Source organism: Capricornis sumatraensis, chromosome 8 (genome assembly GCF_032405125.1).
Source record: "Capricornis sumatraensis isolate serow.1 chromosome 8, serow.2, whole genome shotgun sequence".
Taxonomy (NCBI): Eukaryota; Metazoa; Chordata; class Mammalia; order Artiodactyla; family Bovidae; genus Capricornis; species Capricornis sumatraensis.
Genome location: NC_091076.1, coordinates 64,943,362 through 64,963,008, shown reverse-complemented (window position 1 = coordinate 64,963,008; position 19,647 = coordinate 64,943,362). Strand labels below are relative to the sequence as shown.

At 49.2% G+C, this 19,647-nt stretch overlaps 1 protein-coding gene across 1 annotated transcript; it reads right to left on the bottom strand.

The window, feature by feature from the left end:
* Positions 1-2,218: 2,218 nt before the first annotated feature.
* On the bottom strand, positions 2,219-18,760 carry HEATR9 (HEAT repeat containing 9). The gene is made up of 15 exons (XM_068977418.1): positions 18,673-18,760; positions 17,244-17,293; positions 14,891-15,072; positions 14,516-14,642; positions 14,242-14,298; positions 13,987-14,043; positions 13,319-13,376; positions 12,827-12,957; positions 7,416-7,598; positions 6,962-7,054; positions 6,749-6,868; positions 3,846-3,919; positions 3,316-3,367; positions 2,796-2,882; positions 2,219-2,587 (listed from the first exon to the last, which is right to left on the bottom strand). The coding sequence occupies exons 1-15, from the start codon at positions 18,758-18,760 to the stop codon at positions 2,219-2,221; spliced, it is 1,728 nt and encodes a 575-aa protein (XP_068833519.1).
* Positions 18,761-19,647: the final 887 nt, after the last annotated feature.

Sequence of the window (19,647 nt, the reverse complement as noted above, 5' to 3'; positions counted from 1 at the left end):
CACCCCCCATTAGGGAGTATCTAGAGATCCCACTAGAAAGGGAGAAGGGAGGGGTCTTACATTTTGGATGGTGTCCAAAATCAGTCCCAACAGATCCGGATGGTTGAGAAGAGTGGGCAGTTCAGGCCTCAGAGAAGTTGCCCCAGCTTGGACTAAGCATGTTTCTAAGAACGTTGGGTCTAGGTAGCTCTAGTACTGGGAAGACTGGAATGTTGATGGTCTACCAGATGGTAGATGCTGTATACCGACGTTTATGCTCATGCTGTCTTAAAGCTGGTGAGGGCTGGTGGAATTAGGATGGCGGTCCTGCTGAGCAGAGACTGTGGTATTTGGCTGAATAATGAGACCCCCCGCTGGAGAGATCCACAAGTGTGGAAGAGGAAGGGTTGGAGATCTGTGGGCAGAACTTTGCGGGGAGTGGGGAGCCTGAAGTAAGTATACAGTTAAGGACTCATTTTGTACCCATAGGCTGTTAAAGTGTAAAAATGTTAGTTGTTCAGTTGTATCCAACTCTTTGTGACTCCATGGAGCCTGCCAAGCTCCTCTGTCCATGAAATTCTCCAGGCAAGAATACTGGAGTGGGTAGCCATTCCTTTCTTCAGGGAATCTTCCTGACCCAGGGATCAAACCCCAGGCTCTTTCATTACAGGCAGATTCTTTGCCATCTGAGCCACCAGGGAAGCTCACTTTCACTTTTCACTTGTACCCACTTGTACCCACTGTTAAGGCCCAGGGAAATTTAGGTTAGGATGCTCATTGGTGCAAAACTGCAGAGTGGACAAGAGAGGAAAAGATCATTTTTCCATCTTTGGCCTTTGTGCCACACTATTAGAGGCAATGCTGCTTATACCCCAGAATAGTGATACTGTTCCTTTGGTTTTTACTTAAAGTTCTGTAAAGCAAAGCATGAATTTATAAGTGGTAGGGCAGGTGGGCAGATAAATCTCAGTGACATATACCATGCTGAATTCAGAATAACTGGACTACTCTAGAACCTGGAATGTGGGGCGGTAGAAGGGAACATTTTGTTTCACTTTGGCCTTTCCTGCTCAACGGGAAGAACTTGACCTCTCGCTGACCGCTCAATACGATGGCAGGGGTAAATGAAGGCAGCAGAGCTTTTTAGATCTCTGGTGGTCACAGGCTCACATGGCAACGCTGGAGAGAGGAACAGAGAAAAGAAATCTCCACTTGAGTGCCTTCTATGGAATACCAGGCACCAGTAGGTTTTGTGTTATTCTGACTTCCCAGGCGGCACCAGGAGATGTGAGAGATGCAGGTTCAATCCTCAGGTCGGGAAGATGCTCTGGAGGAGGCATGGCAACCCACTCCCAGTATTTTTTGCCTGGAGAATCCCCATGGTCAGAGGAGCCCGGCAGGCTACGGTCCATAAGGTCACAAAGAGTGGGACACGACTGAAGCAACTTTGCACACATGCACGTAATCCTAAGAGCCCTCAGAAGTGGTGTGCATTACTCCCTTCATTTTGTAGGTGAGGACGGTTCAGTAACTTCACAGTCGAAGATCAAGTGAGTGATGGGCCCTGGGACTTGATTTCAGATTTGTCTGACTCCAGAGTCTGGGCTTTTCCTTTTAATGGAGGACATAGCTTGCTGGGATTGGTGTGACCAGTCCTATTGGCTGAGGGAAACTGAAGCATTTCGTAAAATGAGGGAGGCACTAAGGCAGTTCTTAAAGAGTAAATTGAGTCTGTCAGAGGGAATGACCCTAAGGGAGTTGGAAAGCAGGTGTGAGAGAAGAGACAGTGGAGAGGATGGTTATCTCTTGACCACCAATAGGGAAATGGGGAGGGGGGATGGGGAGGGACAAGTTAGTAAGAGGAAATGGCCCAAGAGCCAAGCTCTCCAGGATTTTCTCCCATTTTCCTCCTCAGCAGTCCCCTCTGGACAGAGGCTCAGCTCTGGCTTTGTCATCACATTCTGGGTGCAGACAAAGGACTTGCTGTAGGAAGACAGGCTGGCCATCCAGAGCAGGTTTGTCTCGTGGAAAGGACATGTGGCTGAGAGCAAGGAAGGCCCAGCCAGGAGTGAGGAGATCTGTGTTTCAGTGCAGCTCATGAGGAAGGGAACCATCATCATGATGAAGGTAGGCAGAGTGATGCTCATTTATTCATGGAAGATAAGTACTGAACATTTTCTCAGGCGAGCCTGAGAAGCACCCTTAAGAAAAGAGCAGGGACTCGACCTAAACAACTGACCTAGTTGGGGGTCTCAGCAAAGATCTGGAGCTGTTTTCTGATCCCTTGTGCCCAGGACCCCTGTGACTTGTGTTTTGGGGATATAGAGAAAGAGGGTAGGAAGCCAGGGGTATCAGACCCTTTCTGGGGGTTTAGCTTTTTCTGGTGGTCTAACATGGCACTGGACTTTGTAAGAAACAAGGGGTTCAGCTCTGTAAGTTGAAAATCTTGGATATTTGACTCTTCAGGTTTCTCGGGCTCTTTCCGGAACCTTGTGAACTCCACCTTCATGCTGGTCTTTGGCATCTCACATACAAAAAGAACCTTGTTCTTTAGCTTGTTTTGGATCCAGGGATCGATGGAGGCCAAAAGAATTAATGTTTCTTGTAGCTGCATTGAAACAAGCCCCGTGGCTGGCTCCCTTCAGGCCAGCCCTGGGAGGCGGGAAGGGGAGTTCTGGCCACAGGTCACTCTGAGTCCCAGGGAATGAGGTCAAGGGACAACATCTAAGGGCTTATTCCCCTCCCCTCCGTCAGAGGGCATGTTGTGTGAGGAGAGTGGGAGAGGCTGGAGGAAGAGGAGAGCAGGGATGCCTTACACTCTTCTTCACAGACGAGTTCTTCTCCACGTCCAGCATGTCCAGGACCAAGTGGAACACCTGTGGGCTGCGGATCCCCAGGACGCTCTGGCAGAGGCAGGATGAGGGCATCTCAGTAGCCGGCCCAGGAAGATGCCCCGTCTACACTCTCTTCCATTCTAGCGCCCTCGTGATGACCCTTTACCTGGACAGGAGATGTGGCTTCCCAGCTGCTTCCTTACCTTTGAGGGCCTGCCTCTGTATTGGGTTCCGGTACAATTTTTTTCACCAGAAGAGTCAAGATAGTTTCTGTCACATCTGAGCAATGCCCCTCACACCCTTCACCTGTCCCTTCTACCCAGCTCCAGTCCTGCAGAAAAGCTTTCCCTTAACTCCTGGTACGGTGGGAAGTCTAGAATAAAAAAGCCGGCAAACCACCTCCCCACACTTTGCCGCCCTTTCTTCCCCTCAGTAGCTCTCCTGGACTGCCCACTCCCCCAGCCATCAACACATCTGGTCAGAGTTGCGGAGCTGGCCTTACCAGAGAGATGACTGCTTCCTTGCGTGCCAATGCATTTGAGCTCATCAGCTGCCTGAAGAGAAGGGAGTGAGTGTGTTGTGGTCCAGTTAAGGGGTAGGGGAGGAAGACTGGCTGCTTCTTACAGTCCAGAGTGACTCAGGTATAAAGCTGATGAGTGATGTTAATTTCATTAACGGCCCCTTCTTGTTTCTTGGGTCAGGAAAGGGACTGGAAAGGGAAAGGTCGGTACAACAGTTTTCCAAGGGGCTCTGTGTGATGATCAGGACTCACATTTGTCCAGAACTTTACCGTTTACAAATCCCTTCCAAGTCCTCATCTTAACTTGAGCTTTAAATAGTACCTCTGAGTGGTAGGTATTATCAGCCCCTTTTACGGATGAAGAAAAGCCCAGCGGTCAAAGAGTGACTTGGCCAGTGGCCTGGGCAGTGTGATCTGAGACCAGACAGTAGGATCTCCACTCTCACTGGCCTTCTGTCCCCTTCCCACAGCCTAGGATTTGACCCTGGTAGCTCCCAGCCCAAGCCACTCACGCCTCCACCAAGTTCAGCATCATGGGCTTCATCTTAAGCTCTTCCACGGTTTCAGCAACAGCCTGCCTCATAGCCTGAAGAGAGATTAAGGTGGGACAGAGGCTCAGGGGTGTGCTCTTAAGTGCTTCCCAAACTTTTCTTTTGGATGTGGACCATTTTTTAGCCTTTATTGAATTTGTTACAGTATTGTTTCTGTTTCACGTTTTGGTTTTTTGGCCCACAAGGCATGTGGAATCCTAGCTCCCTGACCAGGGATTGAACCCACAGCCCCTGCACTGGAAGGTGAAGTCTTAACCACTGGACCATCGACCTTCATTGAGAGTTTACTTTGTGCTGTGTGTATGGCCCTTGCCTCAGGGAGCTCACGGTCTGGTGGGGGAAACAGACAAGTGAACAGGCAGTCAGACTCGTGAACTAAATGTAGGGACAACAGGAGGGTCTCCTGACTCAGTCTGAGTTCCAGGAAGACTTCCTGGAGGAAGTGATGTCGCAGCTGAAACCTGAGGCATGAGTAGGAGTTAGCCAGGCTGAGAGGCTAGGGGCCAACTTCCCTGGGCAGAGGGAAAGCAGGTACAAAGGCCTGGAGGCAGGAGAGAGCACAGAGAGGTTAGGGGACAGGAAATGGTTCAGTTTAGCTAGGTGACCATACAGAGTCTTCAGAGTGGGACACTCTGAGCAATTACACTGGGACCATGGGTGTAAGTCAGGACAGGGTGCTCCTAAGCACTGCTGGTGCCTGGCTGGGCACGAGTGTGGTGAGGATAAAGAGTCAGACAGGTCTTGAGTGGTGAAGGGCTATGTAAGCTCTCCTGAGAGCTTGGGGAGTAACTGAGAAGTTCTTTGCAGAGGTGAGCTGCAACCTGATTCACAGATTAGAAAAATGTCTTTAGCAGTGCTGTGGCTGGCTTTGTAGCAAGCTCTAAGAAAGGTAAAAGTGCAGGGGAAGGCAGGGTGATTCTGTTGGTGGTGATTGGAAAGCTTCCCATAGGAGGTGTTGTCTGGGCTGGTCTGGAAGGGGTAATCGTATTTTAATAGGCAGTAGGAGAGAGGAGCTACTTACCAGTGGAACTGAAAGCAGAGGCAGTTTTCCACCTTTCAGGGGAGGGAGGAATAACAGGGCACTTTAAGCTGAGAGGACTGCCTGCACAGAGGCCAGACAGCTTGGAGACAGGAGCTGTATTCTGGGGAGTGTGACGCACGCTTTGGGGGGCATGCATACACAGAAGAACTACACAAAAAAGATCTGAACGACCCAGAGAACCATGATGGTGTTGTCTGGAGCCAGACATCATGGAGTGTGAAGTCAAGAGGGCCTTAGGAAGCATCACTATGAACAATGTTAGTATAGGTGATGGAATTCCAGCTGAGCTATTTCAGATCCCCAAAGATGATGCTGTGAAAGTGCTGCACTCAATATGCCAGCAGTGGCCACAGGAGTGGAAAAGGTTTATTCCAATCCCAAAGAAAGGCAATGCCAAAGAAAGTTCAAACTACTGCACAATTGCACTCATCTCACATGCTAGTAAAGTAATGTTGAAAATTCTCCAAGCTGAGTTCAACAGTATGTGAACCGAGAACTTCCAGATGTTCAAGCTGGATTTAGAAAAGGAAGAGGAACAAGAGATCAAATTTCCAACATCTGTTGGATCATAGAAATAGCAAGAGAATTCCAGAAAAATACTTACTTCTGCTTCATTGACTATGCCAAAGCCTTTGACTGTGTGGATCACAACAAACTGGTGTAAAATTCTTAAAGAGATAATACCAGACCACCTGACCTACCTCCTGAGAAATCTGTATTCAGGTCAAGAAGCAACATCTAGAACCAGATGTGAAACAATGGACTGGTTCCAAATTTGGAAAGGAGTATGTCAAGGCTGTATTTTGTTACCTTGTTTATTTAATCTATATGCAGAGTACATCATGCGAAATGCTGGGCTGGATGAAGCACAAGCTAGAATCAAGATTGATGGGAGAAATATCAATAACCTCAGATATGCAGATGATACCACCCTTATAGCAGAAAGTGAAGAGGAACTGAAGAGCCTCTTGATGAAACTGAAAGAGGAGAGTGAAAAAGCTGGCTTAAAACTCAGCATTCAAAAAACTAAGATCATGGCATCCCATCAGTTCATGTCCCATCAGTTCATGGCAAATAGATGGGGAAACAATGGAAACAGTGACAGACTTTATTGTTTTGGGCTCCAAAATCACTGCAGATGGTGACTGCAGTTACAAAATCAAAAGACACTTGCTCCTTGGAAGAAAAGCTATGACCAACCTAGACAGCATATTAAAAAGCAGAAACATTACTTCACTGACAAAGGTTCACATAGTCAAAGCTATGGTTTTTCCAGTAGTCATGTATGCATGTGAGAGTTGGACTATAAAGAAAGCTGAGTGCCGAAGAATTGATGCTTTTGAACTGTGGTGTTGGAGAAGACTCTTCAGAGTCCCTTGGACTGCAAGGAGATCAAACCAGTCAATCCTAAAGGAAATCAGTCCTGAATATTCATTGGAAGGACTGATGCTGAAGCTGAAGCTCCAATACTTTGGCCACCTGATGCGAAGAAGTGACTCGTTGGAAAAGACCTTAATGTTGGGAAAGATTGCAGGCAGGAGGAGAAGGGGACGATAGAGGATGAGGTGGTGGATGGCATCACTGACTTGATGGACATGAATTTCAGCAAGCTCCAGGAGTTGGTGATGGATGGGGAAGCCTGGCTTGCTGCAGTCCATTGGGTTGCAAAGAGTTGGACATAACTGAGCGACTGAACTGAACTGAACTGAACTGAACTTTGGGGGGCAGTGTGGTGGGAGCCAAGGCAGGGTGGGGGTCCTTTAGGGAAAGGTGAAGAGACAGGTTTGGGTTGTCTGGGCTTGGGAGCGTTGGTCTCACTTACGAAGAAGGGCTCATTATATGTCTTCCTCCTGAGTAGGTCAAATGTGAGGTCTTCCAGACCATGTGCCTGGATCCGTTCCAGTCCTATGGCCTTGAGCATCTGCATGGCTTCAAAACGGTGCTGAGGGCAGACACAAAGGACAGACCACCTTCCTCATCCCCCAGCACATCCTTGTGCTGGAGCAGGAAGGGTACTAGGCAGTTGAGAGCTTACCTCCAGGACGCTGGAACGGGACAGCTGGTCCAGGATGCTCCTGACAACTGTGGCTGAGTGCACACCCATTATCTTGACCAGCACAGTGAGTGCCTGTGGGGGTGGGCAGGGCGGGGTGGGGTACACCAGACCAAGAGGCATTTGGATGGCCAAGCACACTTGAGGGCTAGAACTTGTAGGAAACAGGCAGAGTCCTTTCTCTTCCCTCTTGGCCTCATGAGTGAGTGTGCAAGTTCATGTGAGCGCACACGTGCATATACATGAATGAATGGACTATACACAGATCTGTGTACACTGACTTCCACGCGACCCACATACATATTCACAAACACACAGAGGACCCTGCGGCGCTCCCTGCTGAAGCTCCTTTTCTCTGGGATGAGGATGACAGGGACCAGAGCCAGCACCGTTTCCCCAGGGCTCCCCAGGGAGCCCGGCCCCCCGCCCCTCACACCTTCATCTGCTGGGTCTTCGGCCCTTGGAACAGGCACTGCAGCAAGTGCTCTCGGGCCACGTTGCTGTGGGGCCTCAGGAGCCCCAAGCACAGGGCCGCCTCCGCCGCCGCCTTGTACGCTGCCTTCTTTATCAGCATCAGTAGCACCAGCGCCAGCTTCTCTTCATCCTCCACCTGAGTCCTCTTGAGAGGGAGACGGGGCGGTTGGACCAGGTCTCCGGCCAGGCTTTGTGAGGGCAATTCATGACTGCTTCCAGCCCATTCTCCCTCTTCCCCAGAAGGAATCTCCTGTCAAGAGCTTAGTTTACCCACTTCCCTTCTTCTTGCTGCCATCTGCTTGCTCCCAGCTCACATCCTTTCACTTCTCTATGACTTTTTCTTGTGAGTGGGTCGGCGTTACTCTCTTTAATACCTCTGCTGTCTCAGCTCTTGGCATTTGAAAAAAATATACAGGTCATTGCCCCGATGCCTCTCCTCCCATGACCTTGTCCTTGGCGCTACGTCAGCCGTCAGTTCCCACAGAGGGACTTCATCGTTACCCGTTACTGCAGCTTCTCTCTGACTCCCTCTCCTCCTGTCTTTCTGGTTCTCCTCTGATGCCAGCACTTATTGTTCTACCTACTGTATAGCACAGGGAACTCTGCTCAGTGCTGTGTGATGACCTAAATGGGAAGGAAATCCAAAAACGTACGGGGCTTCCCTGGTGGCCCAGTGGTGAACAACTTGCCTGCCAATGTAGGAGACCCGGGTTCGATCCCTGGGTTGGGAAGATCCCCTGGAAAGGGAAATGGCAACCCACTCCAGTATTCTTGCCTGGAAAATCCAATGGACAGAGCAGCCTGGCGGGCTGCAGTCCATGGAGCTGCCAAGGAGTTGGACATGTTTTGTCCAAGTTTGTTGACTAAACAGCAACAATAGATACGAATGACTGATTCACTTTGCTATACAGTGAAAACTTAACAATGTAAAGCCAATGAATTTTTTAAAAAGGAGTATATTAAATAGCTTTACTTTGAACTTATTTCATTATCTGTACGTGAATATATATGTGGGTTAGTTACTCATGTATATTTTTCTTTCGTAAATTGTCTATAGAAGTTCCTTACATTTGTATAGTGTGGTCAGAGTGCTCCTATTTAGTTCTGTTGTTAACTGAATTCTTCTCAACAGGAACTGGGAGTCTTTACTTGGATATTACATAAAAGATGAGTTCTTTTCTGTAAATGTAGATGTATATACGGGGGACTGTGAAGGTTTATAAAAGTGCACGGTCAGATCACTTGGGCATATTCTGTTATCGCCATTGCTCTTTTATTTTTTAAACTTTTCTTAATGAAAGAATTTATCCGTAACTTTTATATTCTTTACTTTCAAATTCTTATAAATAAAAACGACAGTGAATTTTTTTGTAAATTTAATGCTAATAAATCACTCTATTAGAAAAGTTGCTGGCCTGCATGAAGACTGACAGTTCATTGAGCAACTTTGCCCTCCTCCTCACTTTCTTTCCTTTTACCCAGCTTCAGTTCCATGGTCCCTGGACTCCTTTACCCCCTCTTTATTGTATTAAACTCTCCACCGACTCTATGCCTGCACTTCCCGGAGGAAATCAAAGTAATGATGACTAATCTCGCTTGAAGTATATGGACACAAACCTTAAGAAAACCCTTAATGATGCCTAACGGTGAGACTGCTTTTCCCTGGGCAGTTCTCTTTCCCACCTTCCTAATTCCTCTTCCTTCCTCTGGGCCCTCTAACACTTCTTCCTCTGTTCTCTTAAGTTGATGACCTTGTTTCCTACTTTATTGAGCAAAATAAAAGCAACTAGAAAAGAAGTTCCAGAGACACTTACCACCCCTTCTGTCCAACTTTCAACACCTGCACCCATATTCCTTCCTTTCCACATTACTGTGGCCCATGACCATCTATCTAAAAAAGTCAATCTGGGGGACTTTCCTGGTGGTCTGGTGGCTAGGACTGCACACTCCCATTGCAGGGGGCCCAGGTTCGCTCTCTGGTCAGGAAGCTAGATCCCACATGCTGCCACCAAGGGTCCACATGCAACAAAAGATTCCGCATGCCACAACCAAGACTTGGTGCAGCCAAATAAATAAAAATATAAAAAAAATAAAGTCAGTCTCTTATGTGTTTGCTCTCATCCCTTCTCATCTTCTCAAGAACATTGCTGCCCAACTCTTCCCACCCTCTTCAAAATGATCATTTTCCTAACGACTGGATCGTTACTCCTCAGCGTTGACACTTGCTGCTATTTTTTTCTTTCTAGAATTTACCCCTGCTGCTGACTACAGCTCTATCCAGGAAAACTTGGACAGTTGCCCATTCTTGCCATCTTGCCCTTCTTTCCTCCCATTTTCTCTTAACCCTACTCCATTCAGACTTTCACTGCCCCACCAGAGTAGTTCTTGTTAAGATAATCAATGATCCAGGCATGTGGTTAAAGCCATTGTATGGATTCTCAGCCCTTATATTATTTGATATGGTTGATTTGTCTCCTTTTCCTTGATGAATGTTCTCTACTTGATTTTCAGTATACCACACTATTGGTTGTCTTCCTACCTGTTGGCTACTTCTTAATATTTACTGGTTCTTCCTCTTATCTCTGACCTCTTAACACTGGGGTGCCCCAAGGCTTGATTCTTGGTTCTTAGTGATCTCATCTTGTTGAATGACCTATATGCTGACAACTCATAGATTTCTTCCACTGGTTCAGGCTTCTGAACTCCAAATTGTATATCCAGCTGCTTGTTTGTTGTTTCCTTTGGATGTCCAGAAGACGTCACAAACACAACTTGTCCAAAACTGGACTTCTGATATTACCTCCAAGCCTGTTCCTTGTGCAGCTTTCTCCTTCTTGAAGTGAAGTGAAAGTTGCTCAGTCCTGTCCCTATGGACTATTCAGTCCATGGAATTCTCCAGGCCAGAATACTGGAGTGGGTAGCCTTTCCCTTCTCCAGGGGATCTTCCCAACCCAGGGATCGAACCCAGGTTTGATTGAACCCAGGTCTCTGGCACTGCCAGCAGATTCTTTACCAGCTGAGCCACAAGGGAAGCCCAAGAATATTGGAGTGGGTAGCCTATCCTGTCTCCAGGGGATCTTCCCAACTCAGGAGTTGAACCAGGGTCTCCTGCTTTGCAGGCAGATTCTTTATCAACTGAGCTATCAGGGAAACTCATCTTAGCTGATGACAACTCCATCCTTTCAGTTTCTAGGCCAAAAGCCTTGGCTTCCTCCTTGTTGCCTCACTTTCTCTTATAGGTCACATTTAACCTGTCAGAGTTTTACTTTAAAAATATATGCAGGGGATTTCCCTTGTGGTCCAGTGGCTGAGACTCCACACTCCCAATGAAGGGGGCCTGGGTTTGATCCCTCTTCAGGGAACTAGATCCCACATGCTGCAACTACAAGATCCTGCATGCTGCAACCTAGACCCGACACAGCCAAAACAAATTGATAAACATTAATACATAAATACATATTCAGAACTTAATAACTGGTTACCAACCCCACTGCGACCCCTGTGGTCCAAGCCACCATCGTGTCTCACCAGGACTGCTCTAACAACTCCTAACTGGTCTCTCAGCTTCCACTTTTGCCTTTGTTCCCCTGCCCGTCTTTCTTCAACATAGCAGTCAGAGTGAACGTTTTTTTTTTTTTTTGGCCACTGTGCCACATGAGGGATCTTAGTTCCCCAACCAGGGATCAACCAGGGACTGAACCCAGGCCCCCTGCACTGGGAACACAGAGTTTTAACCACTGGACCACCAGGGAAGTCCCCCAGAGTGAACTTGGAAACAAGTTAGATCACATCATTGCTTTGTTCAAAATCCTATTCCACTTGGGAGAAAAGCTCAAGTACTTAAAGTCATCCAGAAGGCCTCATATGCGCTAGTCTCCTATTAGCGTCTTTGGCCCAACTTCATTTCCTCCTGCTTTCTCTGCTCCCACCCCACTTCTGTCACAGGGCCTCCTTGCCGTTCTTGCCCATACCAAGCCTGCCCCTGCCTTCGGGACTTTGGCTCGATTCTTCCTTTGCTGGGAATGCCTTCTCTCAGATATCTGCAAGGCTCACCCCTCACCTTCGTGCTTGAGCTCAGACTACGACTTCCACGTGAGGCCTCCCCTGTCCTCCGTGTTTAAAATTGCAACTCATTCCATCTGTACTCAGCATCCCCGGTCACTCTCACCCCTCATCATCCTGATCACTCTCACCCCTCTACATAAGCCTCCCACTTGCTGTATCTAAATACTCATCTGCACTCATCATCCCAGTCACTCTCACCCCTCATCATCCTGATCACTCTCACCCCTCTACGTAAGTCTCCCACTTGCTGTATCTAACATACTATATAGTGAAATTTGTTGGTTATTATGTGTCTCCCCGGGCTTCCCCTGTGGCTCAGCTGGTAAAGAATCTGCCGGCAACGAGGGAGACCTGGGTTCGATCCCTGGGTTGGGAAGATTCCCTGGGGAAGGGAAAGGCTACCCAGTCCAGTATTCTGGCCTAGAGAATTCCATGGACTGTATAGTCCACGGGGTCGCAAAGAGTCGGACACGACTGAGCGACTTTCACTTTCACCTGTCTCCCCTCCCCGCTTCCCCCACCCCGCTGGAATGTAAGCTCTACCAAAAGCTGAGATCTCTGCCTGCGTTGTTTGCTGACATATCCCAAGGGCCTAGGGTGATGTCTGGCCCATGATAGCTGTTCAGTGTAGGTTTGTTGAGTAAGTGGATGTAATGAATTCTATTTTATGTGGAGCAGTGACGGGGTCAAAATAAGAGGATCCTAAAAGGGAAAAATCTCAAGTAGTGTCAGTAGACTTCCTTGGTCCCTGTCCCCTCTGGGCAGAGGTTTTCCTTTAGCAGGTTATTTTAAGGATGAGGCGTGGTCACTGAAAAAGCACAGGCGCTGGGACTTCCGTGGAGACCAGTGGCTAGGACTCCACACTCCCGATGCAGTGCACCCAGGGTCGATCCCTGAACGGGGAACTCTATCCCACGTGCCACAACTAAGAGTTTGCATGGCGCAAATAAGACCTGGTGCAGCCAAATAAATAAATATATATAAAAAAATTATCTAGGCATTGAAGTAGGTGCTTTACATATATTATCTCATTTAATCTTCTCAGCGATGCTGTAACTACTATATCCATTTTAGAGAAGGACAAATGACAACTCCGAAAGCTGGCTTTTCAGAGGTAGTATGACCAGTTTGGGAGCTACACCAATGATTCTGTCCCGGCAACCTATTCCTCAGGGGACTCCACAAGGACATCATCCCCCTCATCAGAACTAGGAGCTAGGTTACCCTCTCCCCAGCTTAACCCCCAGCCAGCACCATTGATGACCTGTCCGACCTTGCCCCAGGGACTGACTCTTCCCCCCCAGTCACCTGATCTCTGGGGACAGCAGCCCAGGAGTTCAGAGCCGCCCGAAGTGCTATCAGAGTATCCATCCTCTGCCCCTCATTTTGGCCCTTCAACTTCTTGATGAGAGTTTGGATCACGTGCTTTTTCAGGCATCCTGGACAGGGAGGAGTCTCAGGTCAGGGCGGAGCCTCTGGGGCGGCTCCTCTCTGCCAGACTCCACCTGACTCCACTGAGGTCCCACGGTCGCCCGTCCCCCCAGGACACCAGAGCAGCTGGCTGAGCATGACCGCAGTTCCCAGAGCCTGCTCTCTGTCTCCCTCCCACCTCTTCTCCCTCTTCACCCCACCTTCCTCTCTCTGCCCAACAATCTCTCGGATCACTCCCAGCCCTGCCAATGACTAGGTTGCAGTTGGGGGGCCGTCCACTGCCTTCTGTCTTTCCCTAAAGGTGGACTGTGGCTACATAGCCTCCTTCCTTCCCTGCCCCTACTCCCACCCACGGGGGGACCCACTCACCCAGGATGGCCAGGGTTCGACAGGCCTCATACTTCAGTTTCTCCGATCCGGCTTGGGCCTGATTTAAGGGGGTGGAGGGTGGGAACACGCCCTAAGGTGGTGGAATATCAGGAGCTTTCAGGATCAGCTCAGCTTAACTTTCCATTTTACAGATGAGGAAACCGAGGCCTAGAGAGTGACCTGTCTATGTTCAAACACGGGTGTGGGCAGGGTGATGTGATGGAAGGACCATAACTTAGGAGTAAGACTTTTGTTCACATCCCTATCTGGTGTCTGATAGCCACGAGGCCTAGGGCAGTTCACCTGGCCCCTCGGAGCTTTCATTTTCTCATTAGAAAAATGCAGCTACTGCTAACTAGTTCTAGTATCAAAAGATTTAAATGAGATTATGGGTAAGAACACAGCCCGCCGCCACCCCCAAAGTCAACTTCTCTGTCAGACAAAGGGGATCTTCAGATCCCCCTTCCCCATCCTTTAAGATCAAGCTGCCCTTTGAAGGAGCCAAGGGCATGAGATGGGCACATGTCGCACAAGGCGGCTGCCTCCTTCCGGCGTCTGACCCATCATCCTTGACCCTGGTGGGCCTTGTCTGTGCTCAGGTGCCAAGGCTCTGCAGACTGCAGGCCCTGTGTCCTCCTCTCCTGGACTCCGTGCAGCCCCAGACTCACCACCTGCCACAGTGCGTCCAAGACAAACTTGTCGCTGACCCCCAGGCACCCCAGAGCCTGCAGGAACAGGAGAGAGGAAAAGGAGGAGAGCTCGGACACCACCGCCACGAGCTGCCACCTTCTGGACACTGCTGGGGGTTGTTCTTGGAACATCACTGCCTCCCCGCCCTCCACCTCCAGCATCTTTCTCCTCACCAGCTCAGCCGACTCCTACCTGGCCTGTAACCACACCGCTCCACCCTTGCCACTTCTCACCTGGGCTGCGTAGAGCTGCTCATCCTCGCTGGGAGATTTCAGGCTTTCTGTGAGTTCCTGCCCATCCAGGGAAGCCAGTGGAAGGGAAGAAAGGGACAAATATAGTTCTACCATGCTTCTGTCAAAGTGGAAGGAGCTCACCCAATCCACTCTCCTTCCCTCGCTCCCTTTTGCTGGCAGGGTCTGAGGGTGGAAGGATAGTGTGAGCCCGAGGTAAAGGCATCCTCAGAAAGAGTCTCCCCATTCTGCCCCGGCTCCTGCCATGGCCCCTGACCTTTAACCTTTGCCACTTCAGGGGGTCCCCAGCAGGGTCTAAGGGCTTGGACTCCATTGGAGACCTGCGAGTCAGCTTGCTCATGGGGAGATGGAGCTTTTGGCTGAGGGTACCCTCCTTGAGGTACCTGTGGGAGAAATCACACAGGTAGCCCTGGTCCCCTTGTTCCCTTCCTCCTTACTTCACAGACTCTCCTCTGCCTCTGGTCCTCAGCCCAGCTCAGATCAGCTTCCATCTACCCCAGGGTCTCCTCGGGGGTCTGTAGGCTGATTTGCCCCACCCCAGCCCCCCAGCCCCACTCCACCCCTTTCTTCTCTTTCCATCCTTTCTTAGAAGATGGGGAGGGCGTGGAGAACAGGAAGGGACGAAACACACCTGGGGTGATCTCTCATTTTCCGCAGTGTCTTCTGGGCCTCCCGTTGCTTTCGGCGATCATACAGGGTATACCAGTGCGTGTAGAGCTCGGGCTTCTTGTAGTAGCAGTAAGGTATGGCATTTGGCTTGCTCGGGTGTTCCCTCCAGCACTCTGGACTTGGGGGAAACTCTTCCTTTGGTGCCTGGAGGCAGGGGCGAGTGACAGAGCAGCCACAGGGGACATTTCTCAGCCAGGAAAAGGGCCAGGGCGAGAAGGGACTAGACGAGGGAAATACCCTTCAGCCTCTCGTCCTGAAGACACAGCCAGCTCCTAACCAGCTGTGTGACTCGGGCAAGTGACTTTACCCTACCAAGGTCTCAGTCTTCTCATCTGCAAAATGGGGCTAATCATCCTTGTTCTGTACCCCTCCCAAGGTGGTTGTGAAGGACTACTGACATAAAGACTGGGAAACCGTTGTTGGTTTGTAAGTTGATCTGAGCACAGTTGGCCCACTGTATCCACAGGTTCCACATCCATGGATTCAACTAACCATGGGTTCAAAATATTAGGGGGGAAAAAATTCTAAGAAGTTCCCAAAAGCAAAACTTGAATTTGCCATGTACCCGGTAACCCTTTACATACCATTTACATTGTATTAGGTATTATAAATAATCTAGAGAGGATGTGTGTAGGCTATATGCAAACACCACTCCATTTTGTACTTGAGTATCCGTGGAGTTTGGTATCCCCTGTGGAAACCAAGAGACAACTGTCCACAGTTCAGTTAGTTTAGAATTTCAAGGGACTTGAAAAAGTCATCTGGGGACTTCCTGGTGGCCCAGTGGATAAGAATCTGCCTGCCAATGCAGGGGACACAGGCTCGATCCCTGGTCCGGGCGGATCCCACATACCAAGGAGCAACTAAGCCCGCCTGCCATAACTACAGAGCCTGCGCTCTAGAGCCCATGAGCCGTGCCAAGAGGAGCCACCTCAGTGAGAAGCCCACAGCGGGCAGTAGCTCTCACTCCCCATAACTAGAGAAAGCCCGTGTGCAGCAGTGAAGACCTTGTGTGACCAAAAAGAAAAAAAAGTCATCTGGGCAAGGAGATGAAAAGGCCAGGAGCAGGGGAGATGTGGAGTAAATAGAGGGGTATTTTGGGCTCCTGCTCATTCACTCAGGCATTCGACAGATTTTCATTGAGCACCTACTATGTGCCAAGTGCTCGGTGCTGGGGAGGCAGTTATCATTCCTGTCCTCGTGGAACTTAATAGTTTCATTGGAAAAACAGGATTTCTTCAAATAATCTGTCTTAGACACTTGTGAAACTGCAGCTCTGGTTGTGGCCAAGGGGTTTTAGATGGGTCAGGGGATTTCTCTGAAGATCTGACAAGGATTCATTCTTGTCTCTTCTCAAGCCGTCCTGTCTCTACAACAACTCTCTGAAAAAGAGCTTTGGCTAGTGGTTCCCAGTGGGGTGACTGAGACCATCATGAGTTCACAGGTGATTGTCATGACTTCAGAAAATGGGACATTGACTCACTATAAGCAGGGTTGTCAGATTTTGTAAGGACCAAGCAAATAAAAAACAGGATTGAGACTTCCCTGGTGGGTCCAGTGGCTACGATTCCAAGCTTTCATTGCAGGGGACCCGGCGGTGGGGAGTGGTGATCAATCCCTGATCAGGGAACTAGATCCCACATGCCACAACCAAGACCCAGAGCAGCCAAATAAATAAACTTCTCTACTTCAGTTAAGAACAAACAAACAAAAAACCCCAGGATGTCCCATTGAATTTCAGTTCCAGGCAGTGAAGGCAATATTTAGGACATAAGCATGTTGAAAAAAGTTAATTGTTTCTCTGAAATTCAAAAATAACTCATTATTAAGCAACTGCCTACACAGCCGAAACCTTACAGATGTTATCTCATAGCCACTCGACAAAGGAGCAGGGCAGAGGTTGGCTTGTGACAGAGGCTACTCCTGCGGTTCAGGGAGGGAAAGCCACTTGTCCAAGGTCACACAGAGTTCGTGGCAGCCCCAGGGATGAGAGCGGAGTTCTAAGTATGTGTTTGTGTGAGTCCTTGAGTCGTGTCCGACTCTTTGCGGCCACATGGACTGTAGCCCACCAGGCTCCCCCGTCCATGGAATTCTCCAGGCAAGAATACTGGAGGGGGTAGCCATGCCCTTCTCCAGGGGATCTTCCCAACCCAGGGATCGGACCCAGGTCTCCTGAATTGGCAGGTGGATTCTTTACCGTCTGAGCCACAGGGGAGCCCGTAGGATTCTATGAACCAGCCTTAATGGGAAGGGGTGGTCTGCTGACCCTCTTCCTCCAACGAGGCTCTCGGGGTGGCGGAAGTCAGGGGTCTCACCTGGTCACAGGACAAGAAAAGTAGGACGGGAGCTGCAGCTCTTCTGAGTTCTGTGGTGCAAAGGAGACAATGGACAAGGGTGAGCTGTAGAGTTGTCCTTCCGGGTATGCGTTTATTGAGCATTAGCATTTAGCGAACACGATATCAGGCACCAGGGAAGTAAAGAAGCCATAGTTCCTGTCCTTAAGGGACTTGTACGTTTCTGGTGTCTTGGTCTGTGGAATAGCAGCATTGCCATAGCCTGGAAGCTTCTCAGAAATGCAGAATCTCTCGGGCCTACCAAGTCAGGATCTTTATTTGAGTAAGATTCCTACACATGTTGAAATTGGAGACACACGGGTCTGGCAGAGTGGGTCTCATCCCTGGCTGCGTATTAGAATTATTTGAGAGAATTTTTTTAACATGCCCCAGTCCTGCGTCAGACTAATTGAATCAGATTGTCTGAGGAAGGGACCTAGGCATTTTAGAAAGCTTCCCAAAGGATTCTAATGTAAAAATGGTCAGTGGTTCTCAAACGTGAGTGGCACTAGAAAGAACTAGAGGTCTTGTTTTTTGTTTGCTTGTTTTGGCCATGCTGAGTGGCAATGTGGGATCTTAGTTCCCTGACCAGGGGTTGAACCTGTGCCCTGCTTTGCAGTGGAAGCAGAGTCTTAACTACTGGGCCACCAAGAAAGTTCCTGGAGGGCTTGATAAAATACAGATTTCCTTAGCCCCAGATGAAGACTCATCCCCAGAGTAACTCTGAGGTGCGGTCTGAGAATTCACTTTTTTGGTTGAGGAGGGTGTGGTGCACACGGCATGTGGGGTCTTAGTTCCCTGACCAGGGATCGAACCCCTGCTCTCTACATTGGTGGCACAGAGTCAACTCCTGGATCATCAGGTAAGTCCTGAGAAGTTGCATGTCTAACAAAATACTGATGCTGCTGATCCTGGGAACATATTTTGGGAACCACTGGTCTACTGGTGAGATAGAACCGTTTACTGGGGATTAATTAGCAAAGGGAAATAAATGTGAGGATGGATAGAGGCATAGGCGATCTTGATGAGGGGTCCTAACCTGGTGGGGAGGAGCAGGGAGGGTTTCCAGAGATTATCCACAAGCTGAGTCTTCAGTGCAAGTAGGAGAGGTAGCCAGACAGATGAGAGGAAGAACAATGGGCAAGAGGAACACCTCGAAACCTTGGCTTTGTGAGAGTGCAGAGCAGGTGAGGAAGCAGAAGCTGGGGAGTCACAGAGACATCCCGCCTTAGAAGGCCCTGGAAACTTACCTTGGGGGGTGTATGGAGCCTTCAAAGTACCCAAGGATCTGCCCTGACTCTGCCCATAGCTTTGCTGACATCACCCGGACTCCTGCCTGGGAGTGGGGGCCAGGGAGCTTCCCTTTTCGGGTCCCTATTCCCAACTCCACTCCTGTCCATTCTAACCTCACCTTTGGTCCTTCCTGGATATTCCAGCCATGGGCAGTTGAACATCGCCCTGTTGATGTCAGAGATGTCGACTGATTTTTCGTAGGCCATCCTCTTCTCCTGGGGGGCGGGCAGGGACTACAGGGACAGCTCTCTTGCGAGAGCCGGGGCAGAGCTCAGGGAGTCCGGTCGTCTGTGGCACGAGAGGGACTAGTGAGGTGTCTGGGCTTCTAGAGCTAGAAGCCTCCGAGTGTTGAGTGAGAAGGTCACCTAGGTGCATGGAACACTCTGGTTCTACTCTGGAGCCCCAGCCCCGGCATCTACTGGCCTGCAGCTTGAGCCAGTCGCTTTCCCTCTGGGAGCTTCACTTTCCTCATCTGAAAGGAGGAAAGCCACGTCTGTCTGGCGAGCTCGAGGGGCAGCGGTGAGGCATAAATTAGAAAAGAAAGTCAAAGCACTTAACGAACCTCAAGCTCATGTAGCCCGTGTTAATTTTGTCTCCTCTGAAGTGTTTATTTTTAAAAAATTTTTTCAAAAACTTTTTATTTTGTATTGGGGTATAGCCGATTAACAGAAAATTGTGTGCCAATATAGTATATTAACGCATATATATGGAATTCAGAAAGATGGTAATGATGACCCTATATGCGAGACAGCAAAAGAGACACAGATGTAAAGAACAGACTTTTGGACTCTGTGGGAGAGGGTGAGGGTGGGATGATTTAACAGAATAGCACTGAAACATGTATATTACCATATGTGAAACAGATCACCAGTCCAGGTTCAATGCATGAGACAGGGCGCTCAGGGCCGGTGCACTGGGATGACCCTGAGGGATGGGATGGGGAGGCAGGTGGGAGGGGGGTTCAGGATGGGGCACACATGTACTCCTGTGGCTGATTCATGTCAATGTAAGGTAGAAACCACTACAATAGTGTAAAGTAATTAGCCTCCAATTAAAATAAATATAATTAAAAAACAAACAATGGTGTAATGGT

Bases quoted from the DNA above. Each gene is read 5' to 3' on its own strand.
- HEATR9 (XM_068977418.1), bottom strand. From the start codon at position 18,760: ATGGCCTACGAAAAATCAGTCGACATCTCTGACATCAACAGGGCGATG. The intron at 7,055-7,415 runs GTGTGAGGGGCG...CCACCCCCACAG, and splicing joins CGAAGACCCAGCAGATGAAG to GCACTCACTGTGCTGGTCAA. The intron at 6,869-6,961 runs GTAAGCTCTCAA...GTCTGCCCTCAG, and splicing joins CCCGTTCCAGCGTCCTGGAG to CACCGTTTTGAAGCCATGCA.